This window comes from Eleginops maclovinus, chromosome 15 (genome assembly GCF_036324505.1).
Source record: "Eleginops maclovinus isolate JMC-PN-2008 ecotype Puerto Natales chromosome 15, JC_Emac_rtc_rv5, whole genome shotgun sequence".
NCBI lineage: Eukaryota > Metazoa > Chordata > Actinopteri > Perciformes > Eleginopidae > Eleginops > Eleginops maclovinus.
The window spans coordinates 15,539,563-15,566,475 of record NC_086363.1 but is presented as its reverse complement, the minus strand read 5'-3'; the positions used below and the strand labels follow the sequence as shown (position 1 = coordinate 15,566,475).

The following is a 26,913-nucleotide window of genomic DNA, read 5'->3' as shown; positions in this document are numbered from 1 at the left end:
GAAGCCAGGCACATCGTGCTCCAGCTCTGTGTGCTTAGCATTTGAAGGGTGGATTGTTGTTAATGGGTGATTGGAGGAGATGGACACAAAGCTGTGGAAAACATTCAGATGAAAATGAGGTCCTGTTATTCTGTTAGGAAGTCTGGAACAAAGGGAGGAGATGCCACTCTTCATTTTTTCAACTTCAAAACTGAAAAAACAGTTTTTTAGGTTTCACCTCACTGATGCTTTAAGACTGCAGTATAGAGTTGTGAACATTGTACTACTGTATATATTTTCCATACTGAAACAAACCGTCAAGCCTGGTCAAATATCTTTGACCCAACATCATTGCAAGCAAATTAAAAAAGGACTGAAATGATCCCTCTTTCTTGGAAAGCCCCCCCTGTTCATCTGTATATCTCTTTGAAAAAAATGTCACATAGCAGATGAAATGCTAACCAGATGTTAAGCTGCCATTGGCAGAGGGTGTCCTTTAACTCATAATGGCTCAATATCACACAAGTTACAGCACCCCAGCTCACACGTGTCTCAGCTGTATTTGCTTTAGGCTCTCCAGGCGAAGGCAAAGCTATCTCTGCTGATTGTATAAGTCACTTGTTTCCGTAAGAAGAGGGAAAAATATCACGATCATGCTAGAAAAACAACCATGACATTCCAGTGGAAAGGCAAGGCTTTAACAGTATATATTTGTGATTATCATACCTGTCTGTAATTTGTAGAAAAGTGCTAATAATCAAAACTTTCTTGTGTTTGCTTTTGTAATTAGACCACATACTTTCGGGAGGGTTAAGGATGTACCATTCGTCCTTTGCAAACTGTTTTGCTGGATAAATGTGAAAATATTTGGTTATATTAATAAACCAGTACACAAGTATTTTATGTATAATTTCAGAGTCTACTTGGACTATAAAAACACTTATTTCTGCTTTTCCACATCACAGTCAGGTACCTTTGTATATGTATTTTTCAATTTACAGAAGAAAAAACACCAAAATCGGTCCAATTTTCATTCATAAAATCCCCAAACACCATTGTCTAATTACCTTTATATTATTACGATAATACAATAAGAAAGTCTCTCTTTTTACATTTCAGGGTAAAGTTTCCACTGTGGAACAGCACTGAGCCAGCAGGCTGTCCTTGAAGACAAAAACAAAGAATGAAAAAGGCACCTCCAAAAGGTCATAATATTGCAGGATAATTAAGTGTTTCAAAAAATAGGTTTTATTCCCTTTATCAATGCTAGACAGCGCAGAGATTATTTGAAATTAAAGTTAATTAAAGATCCTGAAATCCTGAAAAAAAATCATATATAAGTGGGTTTGAGTATTTATCTATTAATATATCTTATCATCCAATACAATATCTGTACTATCTTTCCTTAGAATAATTGCTGTCCTTCTCTAGCCCATCCCTCCAAATACAAAAGACTTTGAGTGAGATGAAGTCCGGCTCGCATTTCAGTGACTTGATATTGTCCAACAACTGGAACCATAAAATCATCACAGCCGAAATTGTGAAAACAGCTGAACTTGGCCTGGAAACTGAAGCAGAGTTTTCTGTTAAATATCCAAACAGTTCTGTCCACAAACACTTCAAGGCCTCTCCTCCCCACCTGAACCCGTCTTGCTTTACTTGCTCCAGCTGGTGTTTGCCTCACGTTTTCAGGCTCTGGCTCTCCTCAGGGGTCTTCTGCTGGCAGACTTCATGGTGGCAGGTATGTCCGGAGCTCTTCTTCAGGAGGATGGGCACCTCTTCCTGGCCTCCGCTTCCGCCTTTCCTAACCTTATCCTTGTCCCTACGGACCGGAGACGTCCCGCTGCTGCCCTTTGACGACACCGTCTGGCCTCTGAACAGCTGTGCTCTTTGCTGACAAAGACCCACTTTACTGAGGAGGATGAATATGTCCCCTCTGAAGGCCTTAGTGAAGATGGCGTAAAGGAATGGGTTGGCACAGGAATTGAGCGGGTAGAACAGGACCAATAAAATCTTAGAGTTGGAGACTGTGATAAGCGGTCGATCCAGAACGGCTGACATAGCGTAGAAAGATATAGGCGCCATACATAAGAAGTCAGTAAAGATGAGGACAGCCATGCGCTTGGCAATGTTGGTATCCTTGGATCCTGAACGGTAGTGAGGATTATGCACGGCACAGTAGATCTTAAAATAGCATGCGCAAATTACAAGAAAGGCGAGGATGTTGAGGACCAGCACTAACAAGATGAAGATCTGAGACACTGTGGACTGAGTGTCCATTGGGAGACATATACTGACCTTCTGGTAACTGCTCACCCCGACCAATGGGAGCAGGGCCAGAAGGAGACAGAAGATCCAGCCGCCTAGCATCACGGCTGCTGCGTGGTGCAGACGCAGCTTACGATCCAATCGCATAGCAAAGGTGATAGCGTACCACCTCTCCAGGGTGATCACCGTTAAAGTATAGACAGACAACTCGCTGGCGAAGACCGTAAAAAACCCTGCGAGGCCACAACCAGGGCCCGTCTGCCAGTCTATGGCATGGTTGAAGTACTCAGCTCTCGTGTGGAGGTCCACAGAGGCGATAAGAAGCAAATAAATCCCCATGCACAGATCTGCAAAGGCCAAGTGACACATGAGGAAGCGGGAGACCGAGAGCTTGTAGTGACTGGTGAGCAGAACCAGGAGCACCACCACATTTCCCAGAACAGCCAGCAGACTCACAAACCACACAGACACTCGCAGGAAGCCAAAGCCCATTATGTCCTCACAAGGATTGAACTCATCGGGCACTGGTACACATGTCACTTCCTCTCCCTCCTCACACACCACATAATCGTAACGGCCGTCAAAGTCTTGGCTGGTGTCCTCCTGGGGGTTCTTGAGGGTCTCTCCGAAACCCACATCCTCATCTGGCTGACCCCCAAAGTAGGCGTGGTAGTGGAGGCTTCCATGGAAGTCACCTCTACTCCAGTCTTGCTGGGAGTCTCTGTGGCTTCCGTCACTTGGCTCCTGGTCTGGGATTGTTTCCACAACACCATCCCCTTGGAGGGAAGGCATGCTGAGGGGCCCCACAGAGTGATTGTGCTGGTCGTAGAAAGCAGTCAAGTTACAGAGGATGTACTCCAAATAGCTGTAAAACAAAAACAGATTGAGTCCATAAAGTAATACTGTAGTCCTGTATTAGACAAAAATATACAGACTTGGCTTTAACCCTCACTCACGCTTAGTGTCAAATGAACTCATTACATTATATCCAGTTGAAGAAAAGTGATTCCTGTTTTGAGAGTCATTATTAGTCTGGCTGAACCTTCTTCCTGCAATAACAGAAATGAGTGGCACTAATTATGCCAGCGCTGTTGGAAGTTATAGGTAAACACATCAGAGAGATGATTCAATCCCTGCCAAAGTCCACACCATACAAGTGCAGCTACCCTACTCACCGTCGTAGATCATCCAAACACACAGAAACATTCTATCGGACGCTGTTTGTCTTTCAAGGACAATCTTCTTGTGATGCCTCCACTTTTCTGACTTTCATAAGTACATTGAAGAATACAAAGTGAATAATTGACCAAAGCTCACCCTCGTTTCTTTTTGAGGTTTTTGAAGCCGCAGCAGTGGCTGGGGTAGGTGAGATTGGCGATGGTGAGGTGCTTGAAGGTTTTGATGGGTGGCAGTTTCTTGAGGGCCCAGGCATTGCGCGCCTTCAGCTTCCGGAGAGAATCCATACCTGTGGCTGGCAGGGAGTCGATCCCAGTTTGGGACACGTCTCTTTGAGACAAAAAGGGAATGAAATAATTAGATGCCTTATTATAGATCTTACCTTCAATGCATGGGATCATTCTTGGCAATCCCTTAGCCCTATTTTAAGTTTCTCAAGGGTACTTTTTGGGCCATGAATGATTAAAATCTTGGGGGTCAAAACCAACAGAACCATAAAATTCAATATTTCCACAGTCCACACCGCTCTGCTCTTCTTCTCTATCGGAAAATAAGTTTGCTACACAGGCCGTTGCTGCGGTTGACCTAGAGTGTGCAAATATTGGATTTAAATTCTGGTTTTCACTCCTGTAAAACTTTCCAGGCAGACATTTCTTGGATACCTGTACCTCTTTAAATGTTTGGACTTTTCCCTTGTATTTTATTAATCCTGAGGTCACAAATGGATTAAGCTATGTCCCCAAGTGATAACAGGACAGTACTGCACACCACTCACCTATGAGAATGCACTTAATGGATACTATTAACTAAGTTTGAATGCTATTCTTTCATCTGACTAACTGAGAGAAGAACAAGCAGTCACCACCCAGCACCACTCTTGAATAAACGTACTATCAGAAAATCTACACCAATCTAGACCAGGGATCTAGATGGATTAAACGACACCCTCCATCTGTTTCCTAGACTCAACTGCTCACTCCTTCATCTTTCAAGTATTACATGTGGTATTTCTTGTACTTGGCTATCATGCCAAAGCCAGCTCAACCTCATCGGGACAAAGACATGCAGGGGATTGACAATTTTATCGACATCCCGTGTTATTCCATTATCAGGACATTCCACCTTTCAGCACTGGACATGAGCCCCTTCCAAAGGCCAAGTAGAGGCCAAGTTCTCTTTTGCTTTCTTTAGTTTCCTAACCCATTAAACCACCAAGTCATTGTATCTGCTGATTAATTCGATTAAGTAAAAGAAACAAAAGCCAAACCATTTAATATTTGCTAAGAGTCCCGTTGTTCTTTTTAAGTCCCATTCGCTCTCCCCACTTGTGTGCCCTCTGCTCTTTCTCCTCTCATGGGGCACATTGTGAAAGTCTTCAATAAAAGCAGCACAGACTCTGAGTGTCAGTCAGAGTTTGTCATTCCCAGATGTTTAGCTCATGACCTCATGGAGCTGAACCTCACTTAGGACATGTTCCCCAGTGGAACGGAGGATGAAGACCTGCACACGAACCCCATTTACCTTAGCAGACACTTAACGACAAGATCAGAGCCATAACAGCAACTGGATAGCCGTGGTAGAGGGTTTTGACAATCAAACACCTTTTTAAAATGCAGACTAAGCCTTAAAATCCTTGAGAATGGCAAAAACGATGACAGTATCAGGGAAATGTCGGAAGTTACTCCGTCCCACGCTTGCACACAATGCGTTTCAGATTTCCTGGTCAAAGACACAGCTGTGGAAGAATGATTTATACTCTTTGATGATATGCTATCCATTTCGCAGACATTTCTCATCCAGTCTGCACATGATGCGTGAGGAAATTGTTCAAATCTTCCTTGACATGGTGTGAATAATGAAATTACCAAACTAGGCCTATTTACTATTACATGGTATTCGGCTTACACTTTTATTCAAAGCGACTTGCATACACTTCAGTACTGTAGTCATGCCTACGGGTGCAATTTTGGGTTATGTTTCTTTTCCTTCCAACATGTTGACTGATTCCCTTTTCAAATAGTACGCTGTATGTACATTTGAAATAAATCATTGAAACAGTACTGCTTTCCTTTTTTGCCAAGATTTAAGAAGTTGAATCATAGTCTGGCTCCATTCAATGTATCAAAATCCACTATCCAACATCTCTGAAGCTCCCTGGTTATAACATATCTTGTTTGTACGAAACCTGATATCAATCATAATCTAACTCTCTGCAAGAAAGTGAAAAGGCAACCGTATTTCCCAAAATGCTCATAACTATTCCTTTAAAGTGAGATCATGCAACAGGAGCCGCTATAGCCTCAAGAATAAATCAGAAAAGCCATGTGTACCTCCTGGAGAAAAAAAAGTTGATCTCACTCAATTGTGCCTTACAGTCAAGATGCCGCCAACAATAACATTTATCCCTCTTAAATAGTGAAATTATAAATCCTTTTGCTACCCAAGCAGCTGTTGATCTGAGTCAGAAGTCAATGATTAAACAGTCAATAAAATGGATTCTTAAAGGGGTATGAATCACTCTTAGAGACTGCCCAATTGTTTTAAAGTCAAACCCAATAGTCAGAAAAATGACTCACTGGACCAGAAGCACATTTTTTGGACCAGGAATGCGATATAAAGCTGAAAAAAAGGCATTTTCCATTTCATCTCAGTTTTAGCTACCCTTGGGTCCTTAGCTATTGGCCATCATACCAGACCAAGTAAGGCTGTAGGAGTAAAACCATTGACTGTATTGGACTAAGAAGGTTTTTTTTTTGTTGCTAATAGGTTCATACAGTATCTTGAATGGCAAGATAAATACCTGCTTTTTCTTCCTTTGAAAGTTACATAGCCTTTATTTAGAGCAGGCTAAATGTTGCTACAACTACAAGAAGTGTGCAACCAAAACCATGTTACAAGATCTAATTAAAAGAATGCATTTAGACAATAGTAGAGGCAATGTTAAAGACAAATATCATACAAAATATATCAAAAATGGTTGGAACTGAGTTTAGACATGCTTAACCTTAATATGTATAGGTATGTGAGTTGTGTGTAAAAACAAACACAGTTGCAAGCGGGTCAAATCTGCAAATCCCTTCAGTTACTTACAGAAGCATGGGGCCGCTGATGGTGCCCCCAAAAGCCCTTTCATCCATCTTGGTAAGATACTTATTCCTGTGAAGGTCCCTGGACAGGAAAGCACACATTTAAGTTTATTAGGAGAAAGGGTATCCTTCACATTTCAATCAGACCGTGAGAGGCGAGGCATGGCAAATTTTTCCAAGCCTCATCACCGCACATTTCTGTTTATTTTTCTCTCATTTGAGAAGTGAAACATGACAGAAAAAGGTCTCACTCACACTGTTGATTCAAATTAGACAGTATAAGATGTGATGGCATTTTCCTTAAACACACTGAGCAACCACACTACACATCTCCCCAAATCCCTTAAATCTAATAAGGATAATAGGCCTGTGAGGGGTGTATTTGTCTTGGTCAGGCAGTGCTGGGATCAGTTCTCCCCCTCAGAGCAGAACGTGCTCCAACACAAATACACATGTGCGAAGACTCTCTGGTATACGACCAATGGCTTAATTAGCCTCTTAAAGGGACCTGAGATGTGTCTAGGTGTTGTAAAAGAGGAGAGGGGTCTTAAATTAATACCATTAATACCTCATATCCTGAATATGCAGGTTTCTGGACCAGGGTTGACAGAAAAAAACATGTTGCAAAACTACCTCCACTGTTGTCAATTATCCTACAGAGGATATTGAATGTATAAGTGTGAAATTGATTCCTTCAGGTTTGATCTAGCATCCAGTGTCTGTTAATGCATGCATATTGATACCAACTTTTGGAAATCATATTTTCCAACGAAAACTCCAGCTTACTAATCAAGAGCTGGGCTTCTGTCCTTTTTGAGTACATATGAGAAGGCTTGTAGAGACCCAACTGTGATCCCATTGCTTTTGTAGTGCAATTGTGGGAAAGGAAATACACATGCCAGATGTCAGAAATGGTTTAATATAGACAAAAACACTGAGCAACATCATTTTGTGAGAAATGTAAGACCTCTAAATTGACTGATTTTTGGGTTCCAGGGGAAAATAATTCACCAGATGAAAAAACAAAAGTGAGTTAAGAGTTACATTTTAGAAAAACACAAGGGTAAAAACCAAGCAAATAGAAAATTAACCATGAACCTGATACACAAGTAGCTACCCCACTTACACATTTTAGATTAGTCTGTTTATATTAGCTAGGTTGTGTATGAAAATGCTGGAAAAGGATAAAAATTACATTATAGGAAATACACTTAAGCCTATCGGTTTTGTTGTCAATCGTTAATTGATAAGACCACTTTCATCTCCGTATGGTTTGTATGAAGCTTAAGCCAGGAGCTTGGTATTTTATTTCAAATTAGCATAGATTAGCAAGCTTAATCAAGAATATAATAACAAAAACAGATGAAATAGTAACCACATTTTAAAACTACAGCCATAGGCTATTTAGAGGAAGTTGACCTGATCACTGTGAGTTCATCCTTTGGTTTGGTTTTGTTTTTGTGCCACCATAAGTAATGAGTTAATGTGAAATACCCACACTTGATCCAGTTTAGTCCCATTGAAGGCATGATGATGGATTTCTCTGAAGCCATTTCCATACAGCATCCTGGAGCAAAAGAAAGTTCATACAGTAACATCAAAACAATGAAACATCTTTCAAACAAACCATTTTTTGAATTAGCATATTTTTCCAAGTGCTTATGCCTTATCTGTTTTTGTGACCGTTCAGTAGGACCTACTTATTTCACTTTCAATGTTGAAGTTTCATCCGTCTGCAGATTTTTGTGGATTTTTCATCCAACATTTTTCTGTAACATGCTGTTTTATGGATTACAATTGCTATGCATCTTCCTTTGCTCCCAAACCTAACCACTTATATGTGATTGCCAGTCATCTTTGAGTGTCGGTGTACTTGTTTGCGCTGTCTTTGAGAGGTTCTAGTGAGTTCAGTATGAACACATGTTTTCAAAATTGTAATTCTTGCCAATCCACACAAATTCTAGTGGCTATTTTAGGGTTTAGATTTGAATAAGATATAAAGGATGTTCACAACAACTACAGTTTGAATCAAGTTCACATTTCCCTCATGCATTTTTCTATAAAAGTGTATGACAGAAACATTTATTAAGCAGGTCTTATCTACATTAACGTATGTGCGTATCTGCATGTGGTTGCTCTTGCTGATATCTTACACTGTCAGCACGTCGCTGGTGATGCCACGGAATGAGTTGGCCGGGATATCAGTGATGTAGGGATGATCGGCAATTTCACTGCAAAGAAAGAAACCGAATATGGAGGAAATGAAGTGGTGTTGCAAATAAATACCTTTCATTGGAGAGTAGCACAGGGAGAAATAAAGTATTGGATGAATTCTCAAGTATTACCACACAGTGGGAAAATTAAATTAGAGGGAGTTGAGAGGGTGTTGACAGAAAAATGTGAACATGTGAGTATAGATGTTCATTTCATGCAGAGGGTTTTATACGTAAAGGCAGATGTTTATTGACTCAAAAAAAGACATAATCACATTTCTGAAGGGAAGTGGTCTGTTAGTGGTGACAATTTCTCATAATTGAAACCACATTCCCCATAATCCCTGTACAAAGTTGTATTTCAATCTTGCTTCATGCCTGTCCTGACATGTAATGCAAACGATGGAAGATGATTTCCTTCTTTATCGTTCTTTAAGCAGTACTTAGTAGCCACGTTGGTTGATGATAACTTTAATAACTTTAAATGCATGTAACAATGATGTTAATATGCTACACAAAGCGCTTTTTAATTTGCACGACTATTGATAAGTGTGTTAGCTTAAAAGCTAATGAAACTCACAGTATGAAGTTCATGTCATTCGAGTGGATGTTGCTCAAGTCAGGGAGGAAGGTAAGGCCGGTATTGAAAATTCCCCTGAATAGCAAGAGGATGGAAACAGTCAGGACATATATACACAACAGAGAATACCCACGCTCATTTAAAGATGCAAAGAAAAGTGGTATATGATTTTCATATGGTATATGAATAAATCACACAACAATGTAATGCAAACAAATAGTGAGTATTCATTTACAAAATAGTCCTCAAGTTTAGTACACATTTTCTTGAATAACAAACAATTAGTTTTAATTATGTCTCCTAAGAAATTAAGTTCAAATAAAACGAAGACAGCATTCTGAATTATTATCCTTTCACATTATGCTGCCGCTTTCAGCATGTGTTTAGCATTGTGAATTAAAACAACAGTACTTGGTTAGATGTTGTAAACGATCACAGTTTGGGTTAAAAGAAGTATTCCGTAACTTGAGTAGCATTTGTAAATTAATCCTATACTTTAATTAGGTTAAATAGTTATGTAAGTTCAAATAACTCAGTGTGACTTTTCGTTACACACGCCACAAACAGTTATCTACTGGGTGAAAGTTGCTTCTTTGTTTAGCCTATTTATCCACTCACTTTGATTAGAAATGCACCAGAAACAGGTTTTCAAAAGCTAAAATTGTTTTTTGGAAACCTAATATTCAACCTGTTCATTTACTGGCATTTAATTTGTTAGATAAAACAGGCCAATAGTCTGGTTACAAACCAGGGAATCTTAAAGGACTTATACTAAGTAATAATGAAATCAGGCCGGATACATTGAATATCTTCTAAAAAGGTTCAGAGTGTGCAATCACTTTTTCTTGCTGATTCTGGTAAACATCAAGCTAGGAATAGATCACAATGTCTAAATTATTTCCAGACTCAAGTATTTTAAATATAGATCCCTCATCTTTTACTATAATGCTGTCCATATGTGGAATTCAATGACATACATTTCTTAAAGCGTGAAAAATACTCACAGGTATTTGAGATTCGGTAGATGTTTAAAGGCTTCTGGGTCAATGTAGGTCAGACTTTTTGCATTACGTATTTCTCTGAAGGCAAGACAGAAAAAAAAAAGTCTTAAATAAGGACTTAGAGGCATAAAACAACTCATTCAGAGAAAAAAGTAAATGACAGAAGTGTGTGTGGTAGACACTATGAAATCATTAGGACACACACTCGGAAACACACTGCTTTAAAACTTGCTGACAGGACAAGGCAAGGTGCATGCCAGTGTGCGAGAGAAGGGAAACTCGGCGCAGACAGCCAGGTCCGGAAGTTGAGTCCAATTAGTGTTTCATTAGTCTGTTTACTCTGGTCCGCCCTGGGCTGGACTGAACACCTCTCTCTCCCTCTGCTGTCTGAGGCCATGGCATGCGGTGCTCTCAAACGTGTGTTCTGGCCCTTCTTCACACACCTGGCAAACCACAGTCAGCCCACCAAACAGATGTGGTCAGGTCAATGGAAGTCACTCAGTGGGAGAGGTTCATCTTCCCAGGGCTGCTGTACAAAGACTAAAGCTTCACTGAAGAAGTTGAAGGCAGTTTTATCAGCCAATGTAACCAATGACCAATGACATAGTCTGTCAAGCAGACCATAAAACTCTGAGTGGCAGAACAGTAGTTGGCTGAGTTGTTAAAACCCCTTGAACCCAAGAGTGTCAGTCATACGGTGCTGTTTAGAATTTAACTTTCTTATACTTGGATTTTCTATTGATAAAGTTTGTGATAATGTGTGTGTGTGATATCAGCCATGATAAGTGATCGGTGGTGTTAACTAAGCAGTCGGAAAAGGTCTAACGCGGTGAAATGGAAACCCCATATTCAATAAAACTTCCTCCCTACAGTTTCAGATGATGTGCGTAAACGTAGTTGGTGGTAGAAAGTTAACCAAGTAGATCTTTCTGTTTTTTTGTCTCACAGATGGGTTTGATGGCCAAGGTGACTTGTTTTGTTTTTCATTCACAAAATCTTCTACTACTCTGTTTACGGGCAAATAACAGCAATACGAGTAGCCTACACTGCCAACTGCTCTTCTCTCCAAACCAGTTGAAGGAAGGTACCTCATTTGCATTTCTGTTTTGGAACATTTCATAAGTCTTCCAACAGATACTTAGTAACTTTAATTATATTTCTGGCTAATAGACAATATTCTCTCTAGTTTAAACTTTGGATTGGTCTCCGCCATCTCCTGAACACAATATGGCTTTTAAATGGCTGTTTGCTGTTTGGTGCTGAGAGGGTAGAAAAAAGTTGAGTTAATCTGAGGGTTTTTCGGGAAATGAAAGTTATGAGATTAGGTTGCAGGCTGTAAAGCAAGGACAATCAACTTAAGGACGCTCAAAAGTTCCATAAAGTTGAGGGAAACTGCAGCGTCTGCTCATGATTTGTAGCCAAAAGCGACTACTTTTCCATTTGCCATCCAGTTAATTTTAAAATATTGATGAAAGCAGCTTTAACTGCCCACTCTATTTCAAGTAGATGACACAAACAAAATGCTGTTCATGCTGCTGTAAATATCAAATACATACATTTCCTTGTGCTAGAGTTGATTCCCCAAAAATAAACAAAGATCTATAAACTTTCTCAAACTGTGCACGCATAGATTGATCATTATAGGACTCACACAATTTGCAATTAGATGAGCAACACTGAGATTTATCTATATGAAAAAATTGTACATTTTTGCTTTCTAGTAAAAAACAAGAATTCCAGACTGGCGGTTTTACTTGATGGTGGTATGATACAAACTTTACCCAGCCCCCTCTGAATTCTGGGCTCAGACTGCAGTCTTTAGATCCACAGCTGCTGTCGGCCTCAAGCCTCCAACAGGAAGCAGAGCATTAATTTGTGTCTGACCCTGAAGGAAACCTGAGAGAGATGCCATTATCTGATGTATGGCACTACACCACACCAATCAGTGGCAAATAGGCCCCGGAGATCCAAAATACACCCCCAGAACACTGATACAACCCTCAGCTCGCAGCTTGAATTATTGTTTCTGTCTGTATTTCGCTGTCTGGAATTCGGCACCTAATAAGTAGAGACTAAAAGGCAGGATAATTAAGATAAAAATGACAGGCAAATGATACACACACACCCATCAAGGCATGTCAAATACATTTCTGTAGCTGTTAATCACAACTACCGTGTCAAACTGCTACACATGTCCACATTTTATACAGTAATCGAAGAGTGGAAACAAATTGCATACACACAAACACTGCTGTAACTTGGAACAAATCATTCACATGGGCAGGAAGTCTTGCAGTAATATATGAACTGCTAGAAGGTGTTCTGCTGGAAAGTGTGTGGTCCACCCGAATTCTCAGCCATAAATCTCTATCCCATAATTGAGAATAAAGTGCACCTTGCTAGCCTTTTTTCCCCAGAGCTATGTTAACAAGAGCTGGAGCATGAGGAAGATGAGGAGAGAATCCAAATACTGGCTTTTGTTCGGCCTCTACCTCTCTGTTTATACCAAGCTCAGTAATAATGCTGCAGATCAAATCAACTTGAATTGTTTCACATCTAATTTAGAGAGACAATTCCCACAACAGGGTTAGTCTTTGTCAATTTCTTGAATTGCAAGTGAGGGCAAACTGCTCTGATAAGGAGCAATTCAGTGGCGTGTGCAGCAGAGAAATAAGCTTCTAATGTGTTCCTCTTTGCTTCCATTTGCTGCTGGCAAGGTTAAAAATCAAGCATTTTTTTCTCTACGGAGAGCAAATGGAAGAGCTCAATCAATGAAGATCGATACAGAGCGTGCCATTCTCCTTTAGGTACTCACATGTGGGTGATTGTCCTCAGGCTGTGGAACGAGTGCCTCTCCAACCTCTGCAGTGTTACATCCACCATTATATATCTAAAAGGAATACACAGAGCTTATACCAAATCTCCAGTACAAATGACGTTGTAATACCAAAATGATGATGTTTTTTCAACCGTATGTCTAACATGGCCAAATATAAGGTGGTTCTTAATGAGTTAGAGTGTGTGGCTCTGATTCTAAAGCCTGCAACTCTTTCCTGACTATATTATCAACCCGACTTGCCTAAAGCCTCTAACCTCATGGGTAATTTTTAGGAATGCCCCTCACATATACATTACCTATTCATCAGTCACTCTGCTTCCATTTGTTATTACTTGGTAACAAATATGCTTTTTAAATAAACCATGAACTTAGCACTCAATAAAACTTAAAAATGACTAGAAATAAAACAAATATTCTGTTTATTGTTATAGTTATTACGGGCACTTAACAGAAAAAACATGTTGGCAAACTAAACAAAAAAAAAAAAGGTTTTGAGAATTTGGCAGCCATTTTGCTGTGTTTTATACTATGCTTTCTGAAGAGTAAACGAAGAGTAAATGGAAACTGTCTTAGCACACTTGTGACTGTTTAAGGCTTACTGAAAACTTCTTATCCCTTCATGCATGACTTGGGCGCAGACGATGGACTCAGCGGCTGGGGATCAAGTGTATATTTTACCTTTACACGGAGACTAGACCTCGACAGGCGCGTCTAAAATCACCCCACACCCAAAAGAACACTCCTACCTAGCAGCCAATGTCCAAGCCCAGCTGTGGTTGAAGGACCAACATTCCTATTGAAGGAACGCTTTAGCGCTTCCAGCTGTGATTAGGAGCCAGCGCTGATACTAACCAGAGAGCATATCAGCTGCTTGGGTGGGAGACAGAAAGGAAAGTGGGTGGGCAGTTTGGAGCTGGGATTGGTTCCCATTTTTTAAGCAAAGCAGTTGAAAAGGCAACAGGTGGATGAGAGCCACTGTGAAGGGTTTTTGTTAGAATAGCAGTTAATGAAAAGTGTACCAGCCTTGAATGGAATAAAGCCACTGAATAAATTGACACTCACATCCTTGAGATGTTGAACAGGTTGGCAAAGGCGTCTGCTGGCATTGATGTCAGGCGGGTTTCAAAAAGCCATCTGGTTGGAAAATAAAGACAGACCTTTTAGTTGTCACAAACACATTTTACTCTGATGTTATTTTGTCATTAGCAAAGTGTTCTTTGACATTTTTAAAAGGAAGTAAGAGACATTCTGGCAAATATGTTTATTAGATTTTTTGCAGAGAAGGCCACTCTCACATCTGTGTGTACCTAGAGCCAGCTGCCGATTAGCTTAACTTAGCGCAGCATAAATACTGGAAACTGCCCAACTACATTTCTTTAGCAGCACATTCATTATTAAAACAAGTTAAATTGTATTTGTTTTATCTTTGATGACAAGATATATTGGTTTTGCGGATTGTAATGTGCCACGCTACTTCTGGTCATCTCATAACTCAATGACCAGTTTATGTTTTAACACCTCAGTTTCTGAACAAATTTAACAAATTCGATTTTGCTTGATGGATGTGGATCTAGCGGTCCAGCTAGGTGGATTTTGTTATCATTGGAAAGAGCAAGGCTAACGTTTTCCTCCTGTTTCAAGTCTTTATGCTAAGCTAACCATCTCCTGGTTGTTGCTTCATATTCAACGTAAATTGGTATCAATTAACTCATCCAGTTCAAATTTCAAATCCTCTAGAATGGTCGAGCCTTAAACATTCCACCTGGACATTCCACAGTTAAATTAAATTAGGCATTGCATATAAAGTTTTCTTTTCAATGAAAGTGATTCTGTTATCATAATGTGAATTAAGTGTCTGTCAGTTACAAATGTCCAATAACTCATGACAAAAATACATGTAAAAGTAACCGAAGAGCAACAGAGAAAGGCAGATAAAAAAGGCTCGACAGTGATCAATTTCAGAATCAGATCAAAGGTTTATTCAAAGCACATGGTGAAACAGATCCCCTATTCTAGGAACATGGGAAAAAACAAAGCCTTGGATCTGACTGGACCTGCGCTGGCAGCCAAATCAAACAACCCTGGGTCTGTTTAGGACCATGTTTCAGAAATTAAGGTTGGGACCTTAACGTGTCATACAAATGGACCTCCACAGTGTTGTGAATGTTACAGTCGCAGTGCAAAGGGAAACTTTTTTTTAGAACATGATCTATAGTCCTACAGTTTACTCACAAGTCAAACATGTAGCTTGTTTATGTTTTTTAATGAATGGAGACATTTAATATATAGTTCAACCTTTTTGTTATAAGAAATACATTTTTTTATAAGAAATAAATGAGAAGATAAATACTACCCACATAACCAAAAAGATGGTTAGCTTATTAAGCTTAGCATAAAGGCTCAAAGCATGGTAAATGACAAGCCTAGCTTTTTCCGAAAGTAAATATATATATATATATATATATTTTATGAATCAAGCTTTTTACAGTTTCAGAGATTTACAGTATATCTGCTTATTAAACCAACCAGTTGCAGAATTTAGATTAAAGTAAAGCATAATATACATGACCATGTAGTTGTTTTTTTTCCAATCCTACGTCTAAGATAAGATAAGACAAGATTTACTTTATTAATCCCAGTGGGAACTCTTTGCATTGCAGCAGCATAATACAATATCTATCTAGAAAGAGATGAAATTGATATTGAGTTTTTCCTCTAAATCCCAGCAACTAAAGTCAACTGAATAGAACTTTGCTAATGTCGTTACCTTAAGTGAAAAAGAATGTGTGTATTTGCAGTGTGTTGCTGATCTGCTTCAAGATTAAATTGGTTCTTCTTTGGCCCACACTTATCAATTCCTTGGCTGAATTAATAAGCGTATCTCCCAAAATAATTTACTTTAAGAGAAAATGTTGGCATTTTTACCTAGCTGGTCAAAACATGTTATTTTTTTCCTTTGATCAAGCTAAATATTTTGTTGTGTTGGATATGGGAATCACAACATAGTAATAGAGAAAAAAGATTAAGATGGTGGCCACATGTGTTGATGTCATGTTGAACTCTGGGCCTACCCGCAGTGGAGTATACATTCAGAGCATGTTCCATGTATGCATCAATTTGGAATCAGGTTCAAAATGGTGACTCAGCCTATATGTGACTGTCTTTACGCACCTTTGGTTGATTAGGGGAACAATAGACTAATTCAGAGGCTGAGATCTGGCCCATGAGACTGAATCATGGGGGTTTTTAGTCAGTCAGTAGACATGGAAGCACAGCAACCTGAATGCATTCTGACAAACTCAAACAAACAGAGAGACACAGAGCAGACCCTGATACCAAACACCCCTGTCAGATTTGCGCTGGTTCACCACCGCGCAAAACCCAAACAACCAGCAGGCATTTTCTCTTGGGAGCGCAGGGAGAACACCAACAAGCCCATCTCGAAAGCTCGAGGAGAAAATTACTCCCCCAATTTGTCATTTTGGATTGAAACCTGAGAAAACAAACAGGTTGGGAATTGAGTTTGAAGTGGGGAGAAGCCACATAATTCATAATATGGCCACCATTTGATTGACAACATTGCTGTGTTTACTATGGGCTCTGTCTCATTTTGATGTGTAAAGGTCTGCGGTGACTGGAAGAGAGGGTCAATTACATATTCTGATGCACAGTGAACCTGCAGTGTGATTCAATGTAAACTTCCCATAGTAGCAATGCTTACAGTGTATGTCTTCTAAGTCAGACTGATTGGATATGCATTAAAAATATTTGATTTAATAATTTATTTGAAGATCATACTTGTTCTTTTTATAAAAACACAAGGTAATAATAGCTGAATGTGAACAGTCACCATTTCCATTACCCAAATCATCATACAAATGAATATGTGGGAAAACTGTCAGTATTTCCAGTAATCTCAGCACCAGCTCATCATGTTCAATGTATCACTTCTTGTTTTACAATTAATCCCAGTGCTCATCTGTTAACATTCAGGAACCAGCATTGGGGTTTCATTCTTTGGTCGGTTTTATAGATGAGAGGTTGAGAGACGACACAAATAATGAGTTATCTCATGTTTAAACTCCAATTAAACAATGCTGAGGTTTTTGAAAGACTGGAGCTGCTGTGTTTTCCCGTCTTTCCCCTTGAAGTCTTTTTTCCTCTTGATTATTCTCAAATGGAGCTCTCCGGGTGTTTGAGAAATGTGCTGTAAAAGGTAAATATTGTATTTGAATGCATCGTCCAGACGCAGTCAGGAGTCACGCTACGCAGGTTTTTAAGCGCGCCTGTGCTTTCCTTTCCACCTCTCTGACTCCCAGTGACACATGAAGTAACCTCCACAAGTACACACACACAAAGGACTCCAATCTTTAAGTGTCCACACATGCACACTCACATGCAGACATGCACAGACGTCTGCTTTGCATTTTGTTTTTTGAATTCAACCCATTGTCTTATATTTACAAAATAATTTTAACCAAACTCTTATGTTAATAAAACGCTTTGCCGATGGGACATTTTCAAAATGATTGTATTGATAGAGTAGGAATTTTAAAGCAATTTAAGAGAACTAACCTCCACCAATGTTGAAACAAAAATGTAATAGCAATAGGTTTGGGAAATAAGCTTATTTGCTTTCTGGAAGGGAGTCAAGCAACTTCAAGAGAGTTAGCTGAGAAGATAGAATTATTATATTTATACGCTAAATATAGTTAAAGAGCCACCAACCAGCTTCATTCAGCTTAGCTTAGTATGCAAACAAGGCAAAACAGCTAGCCAAGCTTTGTCCAAAAGTAAGTCATTTTGCCTTTTAACACATCAATTAGTAACACGTTAACACAAAATGGAGAGTCGCAGGAATGAGTCTTGAAACCAATAAATGACTTAGCGTTTTAACTAACGTCTAGAAAGTCATGGGTTTTTGAACGGGTTTCTATGTCTGAAAAAAAGTTGAAGGTTAAAAAAAACATTTTGTTCTATGACATTGTAAAATCGTTGAAGTCAGGCTCCTGCAAGTTTGTTTTATAGCAAAACTATGCCTTTTACTTTATAAAACGTACAATATTGTTTTCATTTGTGAAGATTAGCTTTCTGGACAAAACTTTTAAGTATCACAAACTTCATAACACGTTTTTTCCGGTATAATCTAACATCCAGGGAAAAAATCCCCAAATCCCATAAAAAAGACGTACTCCAACACCTGCAGGACTCTATATGTCATTTGCTTAATCCATAGAGTAAGCAAAGTTTAAAAACAACAAATTGGTTTACAAGGCTTTATGTGCTTGACTGTGCACTCTTTATTCCAGTCGTTATGCTATGGTAAGCTAACAAACCAACTTCCAGTTGTAGCTTCATACTTAATAGTTTTAACACATTGATCTACTCAGATAATATTTCCTAAAATATTGAACTTTTTAGTTGGACTTGTACATTTTGACTCAAATACAAGGTTGCTATATCACGCACATTTGAAGTTGAATTTTGAGCCCACCAAAACCAAACCAGGAATCTTCCTTGACTAAGTAAAGACCTGACCAGGGCTTTTTTTCTCAGTGTGTGAACAACAAAATGTAATTCCCTTAAGCCTGATGTGCTAGAAGATCCCGCATAATACACAGACTATTTTGGGCTTATTTGGCAGGTACTTTTATCAGAAGGGAAGACAATCCATTGGTTGTTGGCATGCTTTCATGTCTATATCCTCCTGGAGGGCTCTGGGTAAACTCTGGGCAGGAATGTGAGGAAATCTAAGGGGACATCGGGGCATGTTGTCAAGTGAATTGGGTCAGTGATCGGGAGATAATTTTATGTGATGGGTGCTTTTGGAGGCAATGCAAAGTGGATGAAGGGGTGTTCTGATAAACTGTAAGAAAGGAATGATCATTATCATAACATAGCTCAGGACATTTTTGAGCCCTGCGCGAGATATTTTGAGAAATGATATGTAAGAGAATCAAAGAGGAACGTATTTTAATTCTACTAAAGCCCCATTTGTATTTATTGGAAATACCCCCTTCTACCTCCTTGAGTTTCCACATATGCCGTTGAGTCCCTCTAAAGGGCATGTGTTTCCATCACTCAAGGCCGGTCGCTCTCTGTTGCATCATCTTTGTCTTACACTTGAGCAATTTAGGATTTGTAGAAGCCCTGCTACATTTTTCAGACTTGACCCTGACATATTACATCATGTCGGCTCCCAGGAATCATGATGCATTCTTTAGGGTCTCACATTGCAGATTGCAACCTCATCAGCTGTTGGTTAGATACATTTTTTTTTACAGTTCTGTTGGTGTATTTGCCAACTTCTAATAGAATCCTCAAAAAAAATGTAGTTATAACAAGATTTTTTATTCAAGATTTGTCATTTATCTTTTTAGAACAAAAAGGAAAAGTGTTAAGCCTTGGATACAACTTACTGCCATTCTCCCCTTTACACTGTATATCACTGTAACTTGCACAGATTTGAATTTGGGGTTTAAATTGGTTAAAATGTACAATTAACGATGCCATACCGTGCTCTTGAAAATTGCAACTCTTATCACACTTTTTTTTTGACATTTTATAGTTTAAGCATTCATTTAAATTGATAAGTTGATCCTCAAAAAAACAAGTGCCAATTATTTTGATAACCAACTCATCGTTAGAGTTATCTTCAAAGCAAAAATTGGTAGAAAATGCTTTGTCCATCAGATATGAACATTTCCTTCTTTTCTATCAAAACTAAATAGAATGTATGGGTTTTGGACTGACACAACAAGACATATAAAGATATCGCCTTCGACTTCTATGAAGTGGGATGGGATGACATTTGTCACTATTTTCTGATAGTTTTTACAAAAAATATTTTACAGATTATAGCTTATGAAAATTATTAATTGTTCAATACCCAATTTTTATATATATTTATCGCATTCCTAATGGCAAACATGAATTACCATGCTATCTTAATGATGTTACTGTAAAGATTGGGGGAGTGTAGTGTGATTCTACTTAATTTCAATTCGTTTAAAGCGTAGTCTGATAGCTGTCGAATAGGATGAGCCCATCATTCCAAATGTGTTATCTTGACAGTTAGTGAATTCGCACACAATAGGTTATACAGTACACACATTGTTGAAGCTGAATGAATAAATGCAAGCAGGTATGTTTGTTGTTTTAGTAAAGTGTTTTGAATGCAACAAATGAAATAATTTGAACACTAAGTTTTAATAGAAATGCTGAAAAGCACCTTATTGTGGAACAAAATGTGATAATGGACACTTTAAATACTCTGCAGCCTTCTGTGAATCTCCCTCTATCTATTATGTTTTACAACTAAGGTAAATGTACAAGTAGAATAATCAGTATAATTTAATAATATGATTAATTTATGTTAAAGTTGTGTATATTCAATGATCATTGAACAGATGAAAAATAAAGAAAAAACAAAAGACTAACCCAAATAAAAAGAAAATCCACTATGTTTTGAGGGATTCTTTTTAACCTTTTGAATTACACGCATACCTGCTTTATTTTTAGTATGGTTTTTTATTCTGGTGGAATAATGGCTAAGCCCCTATTTAAGGTAATAAAAAGAGTTCAAATAAATTAATCATTAGAGTCATTAAAATGTAAAACTACACCTATACATTATTTGTAAGTTTAGTGTTCCAGCTATATTTAAAGCAAATCCTGAACACAAATCACACTTTAACATATCCTGTTCGTCATACAGATAATAGACTAAAAATAATACTTTAAAATGTAATAACTACTTAACATTAAAGACAGCCCCAGAGTCCCTGCGGGAGCACTTTGAAGGATTATTCATGATATTATAATGATTTTTCCTCGGGGTTAAGAGCACTTTACATTCAAAATGCATGAAAGAAAAAGCAGCAAAATGACTTATACAGATGCGCTTTATACGCCTACTTACAGTGTCTCTGTGCTTGCTGGAAACCTAGGGAGAATATCAATGTCAAAGCAGGAGATTGTGTGCGTTTTCCATTCAGAGCACTCGCAGACAGCAGGGCAGGAGTCAGCCTCCGCCGCGGTACTCACAGTGAGAGTGACGAGCGTAAACAACGCGCATGTTATCACCTGCATGCTGGAGTGCGGCTCGCTATCAGTCTTCTCAAAATAACTTTCTTGACAGTCCTCTTGATGTCCACAACAAGTATTTATATCAACTTGAAAAAAAAAATCCAAGCTAGTATAGGGTGTTTGTTTTTAGTGTGTAATCCTCAGGTAGAGACAGTGGAACTGGGCTGGAGTATTATGCTCTTCTCAGGGGCCCAGGAGTTTCTGTGAGGTTGTGAAGTTGGGGATGATGTAGGACGGACAGCTTCGGCTCTGGTGGGTTTGGAGGTGGTCTTCTGCTGCAGGGGAGGGTGGACTTCTGGGGCACTCTTGTGTCAGACTCGAGAACAGTTTGTATTCCTTTTCCCCCTTGAAACTTTTATTGTATTGCAGTGTATTCTGTTAGATACAGCAAAAAGCAGTTCACTGTTCTTTAAAGTCAGATATCTCCATTATATTAAACGTTCATTGTCAAAGTATATTTGTTTTTAACTTTTTTTTAAAATTAAGAGTATAATTGTTTCTTGTGTGACAGCTCTGCTTTGTATTATTTAGTTTTATTTTTTTCTTTTCTAACTGACGAGCGGCGACACTGGCGCTAACACATTCCTTTGGACAATGTAGTTTACAAATAATACATTCCCACACCGCTTCATCAACAGCAGCATGCATTTCCCAGAATCCTTTGCAGCCGCTGTTTTCGGTTGTTGTTTCCTGCTTAGACGCGGCTAGTTCAAGTTGCCATAGCACGGCTCTTCCTCTGTTAGCTGTTACTCGCAAAACTAAACCAACGGCTTTGGTGTAACGTATTTCTAGCGATAGAGTTGATTTCCTCTGTTGCTGTTGGACATACGCAGAGTTCCCGGGAGTCTCACAGGACTTTATAAGTTGGCTAACGTTTGGTCAGCTAGCTATCGTTCATACTAGTTGCCACTTGTTGCTAGCCTGGAGGAGCATCACAACAATGCCTGCTGCAGTGATTGATTGGGGCAGTTTGAATTGTAGTGTGTTGCTGGCCAGATAGCTCTCTGTCTCAACAGGTTGTCACGGTAACAATGATTAAGCTCCCACGTCCGCTAAGTATGACAAACATATCTATTGTAAAAAAAGTTCACAATCAGCCCAGTTTGTTCGTTAATCTGATTAACGTAGCAGGTAACGGTTAGCGTTTTCTGCAGGATAAGCTAGTGCTGGTCACGTATCGCCAGCCGTTTATCGTCGCCTCCACTGTAAACCTGCCCAAACTATGGACACATCCAGTGAAACGGAGTCATACGACAGGACGACAGTGCACCGGCGTCCGGGGCGTGAAGCCCACAACAGACCCGGCCGGGACAGGGGCAGAGCCGGTGGGAGTGGAAGTGATGGTCGACCTGCAGATATATCCGAGAAGATCAGCACACTGGCGAGCACTTTGCAGGTACTGAGCTCATCTAATAGCATTACACACACGAGCTAAACAATACCCTTTATGTGTGTTTCTTTATTACATGCATTGAATCTCACACTTCTTTCATTATTCGGTAACTTAACGCTTTTTTTCTCTTGCAGGATACCAGTAGAAACTTGAACAAAGTAGACCGGATGCTGGGCCATTACAGGGAGCATACAGATGATCAGGCTGAAGCCATGACAGTGGTGAGACACCTGCTCTGTTCATTTTGATTTAATAATAAGAGGCCGGTGCTGGTCTTTCCATTGCACAGCTATGATTTGATGTCATATTTGTTCAGACACATGTTGTTTAAAGACCAACAAACATTATTTTAGCTATTTTAAATACAATTAGATGAGATAAAGAAAGCATTTGACAACATGTAGATTTGTTTCAATAGTTGTGGGAATGCATTAGACATTGCAGTGTTTGTCAGCTGCTTGATAAAACATCTTCATAACATGTTTAAGGACGATGTCATACCATTCTTATACTACTAAAGATATATTTTTGATATTTTATCCTTCTGTTGATTCACTCGTTCATCTTCATGCACATTTGAAACACACTTTCCTGTATTTCTTCCTCTCCAGATCCTTTAAGAGAGTTGATTTGTCTTATTTTGTTCTGGATATGTTTTTTTCTAAATTTCATCCTTAATTTTTTCCACCAGTCTTCTTTTTTCTTCCTAATGCTATGTCATTTTTGTTTTATGTCTGATGTTTTTTCCCTTTCCTCCACCAGCTCAGGGAGAACCTGGAGGAGTCCATCAGCCAGCTGCAGACGCAGAGGGTGAGGAGACCCAATGGAGGTCGGAGTGCTTCAGCTTCAGCCTCCACCCTGCACACAAGTGACCTGGAAGCTTGCTCAGGATCAGGTATGGAGGATTTTTACTCAACTAAGTAAAAAAATATTTTTATTGAATATCAATATTTTTTCAGATGGCACATGTTTCTACCCTACTTCTCCACTGAGGGACTATACAAGCTCTCCGGACAGGAGACGGAGGTCTCGGTCTGCCAGTGTTCGCTTCAAGGATGCCATCCTGGCAGGAGAGGATGTGAGAGACAAACCAACCAATATCAATCAGTGCAACTGTAAAGTATTGTCAGAGTGTCTCCACTAGGGGGCACACTGAGTCAGGAACAATGTCATGGATTTTAGAATGCTAATCTAAGTAATGGGTTTATTAGATTGTATGTGATTGAATAATCGTTTATGTAAGTATTTAGGCCTACAGTGTTCTTAGAGTCCTATTTTTTCAAACTACTTTGCATAGTGGTAGCAATAATTTACATCTCCGTAAGGGAAATAATGGCCATCTTTTTACCATGCTTGTATGTCATTTTTTTGTATTTTTATCTATCTTTATTTAGATTCACACTTTGCATCAGTCTTTGAGGGATCTGCGTTGTGGCCAGCTGAGACTGTCTGATGATCTGGATAGAGAAATCCTCCGGAGAAATAGGTATTTAAGACCGAATATCAAAACAGTACAATTACGCTTTTTCGCTTCCACATAGTTGGCAGTACACAGCTGAATTTACCCGTTATTGTTTTAGATTTTAATAAGACATGTGATTTTTAGAACTCAGTTGATCTTTCAAATTGTGTTTAGTTACCTGCAAGTAACAAGAACAATACATGGTCTGTTGGGCTACAAATAGAAAGAATTACATTTAGCCAGAAGTGAAAAGATTATAATACGTGATGACATGGACATGAACAGTAGAAATGTTCATTCTCTTGCCTTGAAGTCAGAAAAGACAACTAGTTTTTACTGGATAAGTCAGTGTTTAAAGGCTGCACGTTGCTTAAAGTTTTTTCAAAAGTAATTTTAAATGACTGAATTCTGTACACTCTGATATAGTAATCCACCATATGTGCAACTGGTCTCTTATGCAGGCCCTTCTTTATTTCCTACTGTAATTTAGGCCTGACTGCTTTGACTGAATATTGATTTAGATTTTTTTCTTTTCCACTCTACATAAAAAGTTTGGAGCTGAAGCTTCGAAAACAATTCCATGGCTTTCAGGTCTTTGAAATCTCCTTGATGAGAATGTGATAAAAGTGTGGAAAAAGTGGAAACTTAAAGAGTCAAAAGCCTGCAAAGTCAAAAGGCGGCCGCTCTTTCTCTCAACATGCATTAGAATTTGACATTTTCACATTATTAAAAAATCTCTCCTCCCCGGTGCTGCTGACCAGACCAAATTGATCCACCTCTATATTTCAACTTCTGAAGCGGCATATATATTATTTTTAGTGGCGTCACATTATGCATTCACATTTTGATCAATGATGCCCTGGGAAGGGATTTTTCAAAATGACAGAGAGCCCTGATGTGTGAATATTTGTCTGCTTTTTTATAGGGCTGATATTGACACCCGGCGAGCGATGGAGAGCCTCACAGAACACACAACGACTTCCCCGAGACAGGCCTCGGTGAGTTGTAGCTTGTATTTCATCACCAGTACTTCAACTTTGCTTTTCAGCTGTCTGGACTTGAATTTAAAGGGACAGTTCAAACTTTTTGAAGTGTGGTTGCATGAGGTAGAGATCATCGATAATCCAATATGTTTTCGGGTCGCTAAAAACTTAAAAAGCACTTTATGAATCTAGTCCATTTACCATTTACTACTATAGCTATAGGCAAAATGTATTTTAGATGCTTAAAAATCTATTAGTTTAAGTGAATACTTTTATATAGTGGTGTAAAGTAACTCAGTATATTTACTCAAGCACTGTTTGTGCATTTTTGAGGTACTTTTAAGTATTTCAATTCTTTGCTACTTTGTACTTCTACCCCACCACAATTCAGAGGTAAATCATGTACATTTACTGCACTACATTTATTGAATATCTTTCGGATTAATGATGTGAAATATAAGCAACCCTTAAATCAGACTTTAGTTCACCTGGAGTAAATTCACAAGCCACCCTGCAGTATACAAAGTCATTCAAACTAGCTGCACCTTTACCAGCTCTGAGAACACTTTAATGATCAATAATTATAAAACATATCAGAGATATTACTCTGAAATGGACCAATCAAACAATGACTACTTTTACTTCTGGTCCTTTAAGTACATTTAGATGCTAATAGTTTGCTCTTTTCCTTGAGTAACATTTTGATTGCAGGACTTTTACTGTAACAGAGTATTCCCACACTTTGGTACTTCTACCTTGACTTAAGTGCAAGATCTGAGATCTGCTCTGCTATTCTAATATTTCTTCCTTGATCATAATGGTGGCCCTTTCCTAACAGAAAGCTAAAGCTGTTATCTATGCTGTCTTCAAAGCCACTAGACTCCTTCGACGAAAACATCATCTTTATTAGTTAAAAATGTCATTTTAATCTACAGCACGCGGGGTGTTGCTTGTTTACAGCTACCTGGATCAGCTCGTTTGCGTTATTGTGTTATTTGTTTTAAAGGCTCAAGTCAGGATTGACTAAAGTTACACACTAACTAACCAATCGAGGCAGCGGAGGACCAGCAGCTCTCGTTTTCTGTAAAGAGAATCCTGTGTTTTTGTCAATGGAGTCTGGTAGCTTTGAAATGAAGCAAAGATAACAGCTAAGCTTACAGTTAAGTTAATATTGATATTTTTGAAAGTTACGTAACTATGCTAAAATATGTTTTACTGCTGCCCCGTCAACAGCAGTACTTTGCTTAACTTCTGTGCCTTAACTTCTATCTGTTCTTCCATTCAGGGCACAATATCGATTGTAGGTATACCTACTACAACCCCACTTCAAAAAGCTGCCTGGATCAGATAGTATGTGTTATGGTGTGTCTATGGTAGTGTAAAGGCTTAGTCTGGATTCAACAAAGGTACACGATAACACACACTAACTAACCTATCAGGGGATGGAAAAATAATCTTTGTTTTTGTCAATGGAGTCTGGTAGCTTCTAAGAAAGCAGAGAGAAAGGCTGTCTGATGATAGGATAGTGGAGGAAATATCGAAAAGTAGCTTACAGTTCAACTAATATTGATATTTTTATAGCTTGGTCTTTTTTAGGTGGCTAATATGTGATTTGCTGCAGACCCGTCCACAGCAGCAGCAGCTCTGCTTCTCCATTAGAGAAAAAAATAAGAACAAACAATCTTTGTTAACAACACAATAAAAAAAACTCCAATTTGGGCCTTTTTAAAGCTACGGTGTAAGTTAAAAAAATAGGTTTTGCTTTAATGCAGGGGCGAATTTTCTATTGTTGGTCACACTGACTATGGCTAAGTAATACAACCCCACTTCCAAAAGTTTTAACTA

At 38.9% G+C, this 26,913-nt stretch overlaps 2 protein-coding genes across 4 annotated transcripts in view; one reads left to right on the top strand and one right to left on the bottom strand.

Annotated features, from left to right (window-relative positions):
• Positions 1–1,087: 1,087 nt before the first annotated feature.
• tshr (thyroid stimulating hormone receptor) lies at positions 1,088–21,233 on the bottom strand. The gene is made up of 10 exons (XM_063901845.1): positions 21,064–21,233; positions 14,205–14,276; positions 13,119–13,193; positions 10,307–10,381; positions 9,303–9,377; positions 8,663–8,740; positions 8,008–8,076; positions 6,514–6,591; positions 3,565–3,753; positions 1,088–3,112 (listed from the first exon to the last, which is right to left on the bottom strand). Exons 1-10 carry the CDS (start codon positions 21,231–21,233, stop codon positions 1,660–1,662), a joined length of 2,334 nt encoding a protein of 777 aa, XP_063757915.1. The 3' UTR covers positions 1,088–1,659.
• Positions 21,234–21,925: 692 nt separating this feature from the next.
• LOC134876442 (centrosomal protein of 128 kDa) overlaps positions 21,926–26,913 on the top strand; it is a 54,832-nt gene continuing 49,844 nt past the window's right edge. For all 3 annotated transcript variants that reach the window (XM_063901366.1, XM_063901365.1, XM_063901364.1), the window contains exons 1-6: positions 21,926–22,626; positions 22,758–22,844; positions 23,386–23,518; positions 23,583–23,701; positions 24,018–24,109; positions 25,011–25,083. In XM_063901366.1, the coding sequence (XP_063757436.1) occupies positions 22,453–22,626; positions 22,758–22,844; positions 23,386–23,518; positions 23,583–23,701; positions 24,018–24,109; positions 25,011–25,083 (678 nt within the window). In that variant the 5' untranslated portion in view covers positions 21,926–22,452. The remainder of the gene's footprint in view (positions 22,627–22,757; positions 22,845–23,385; positions 23,519–23,582; positions 23,702–24,017; positions 24,110–25,010; positions 25,084–26,913) is intronic.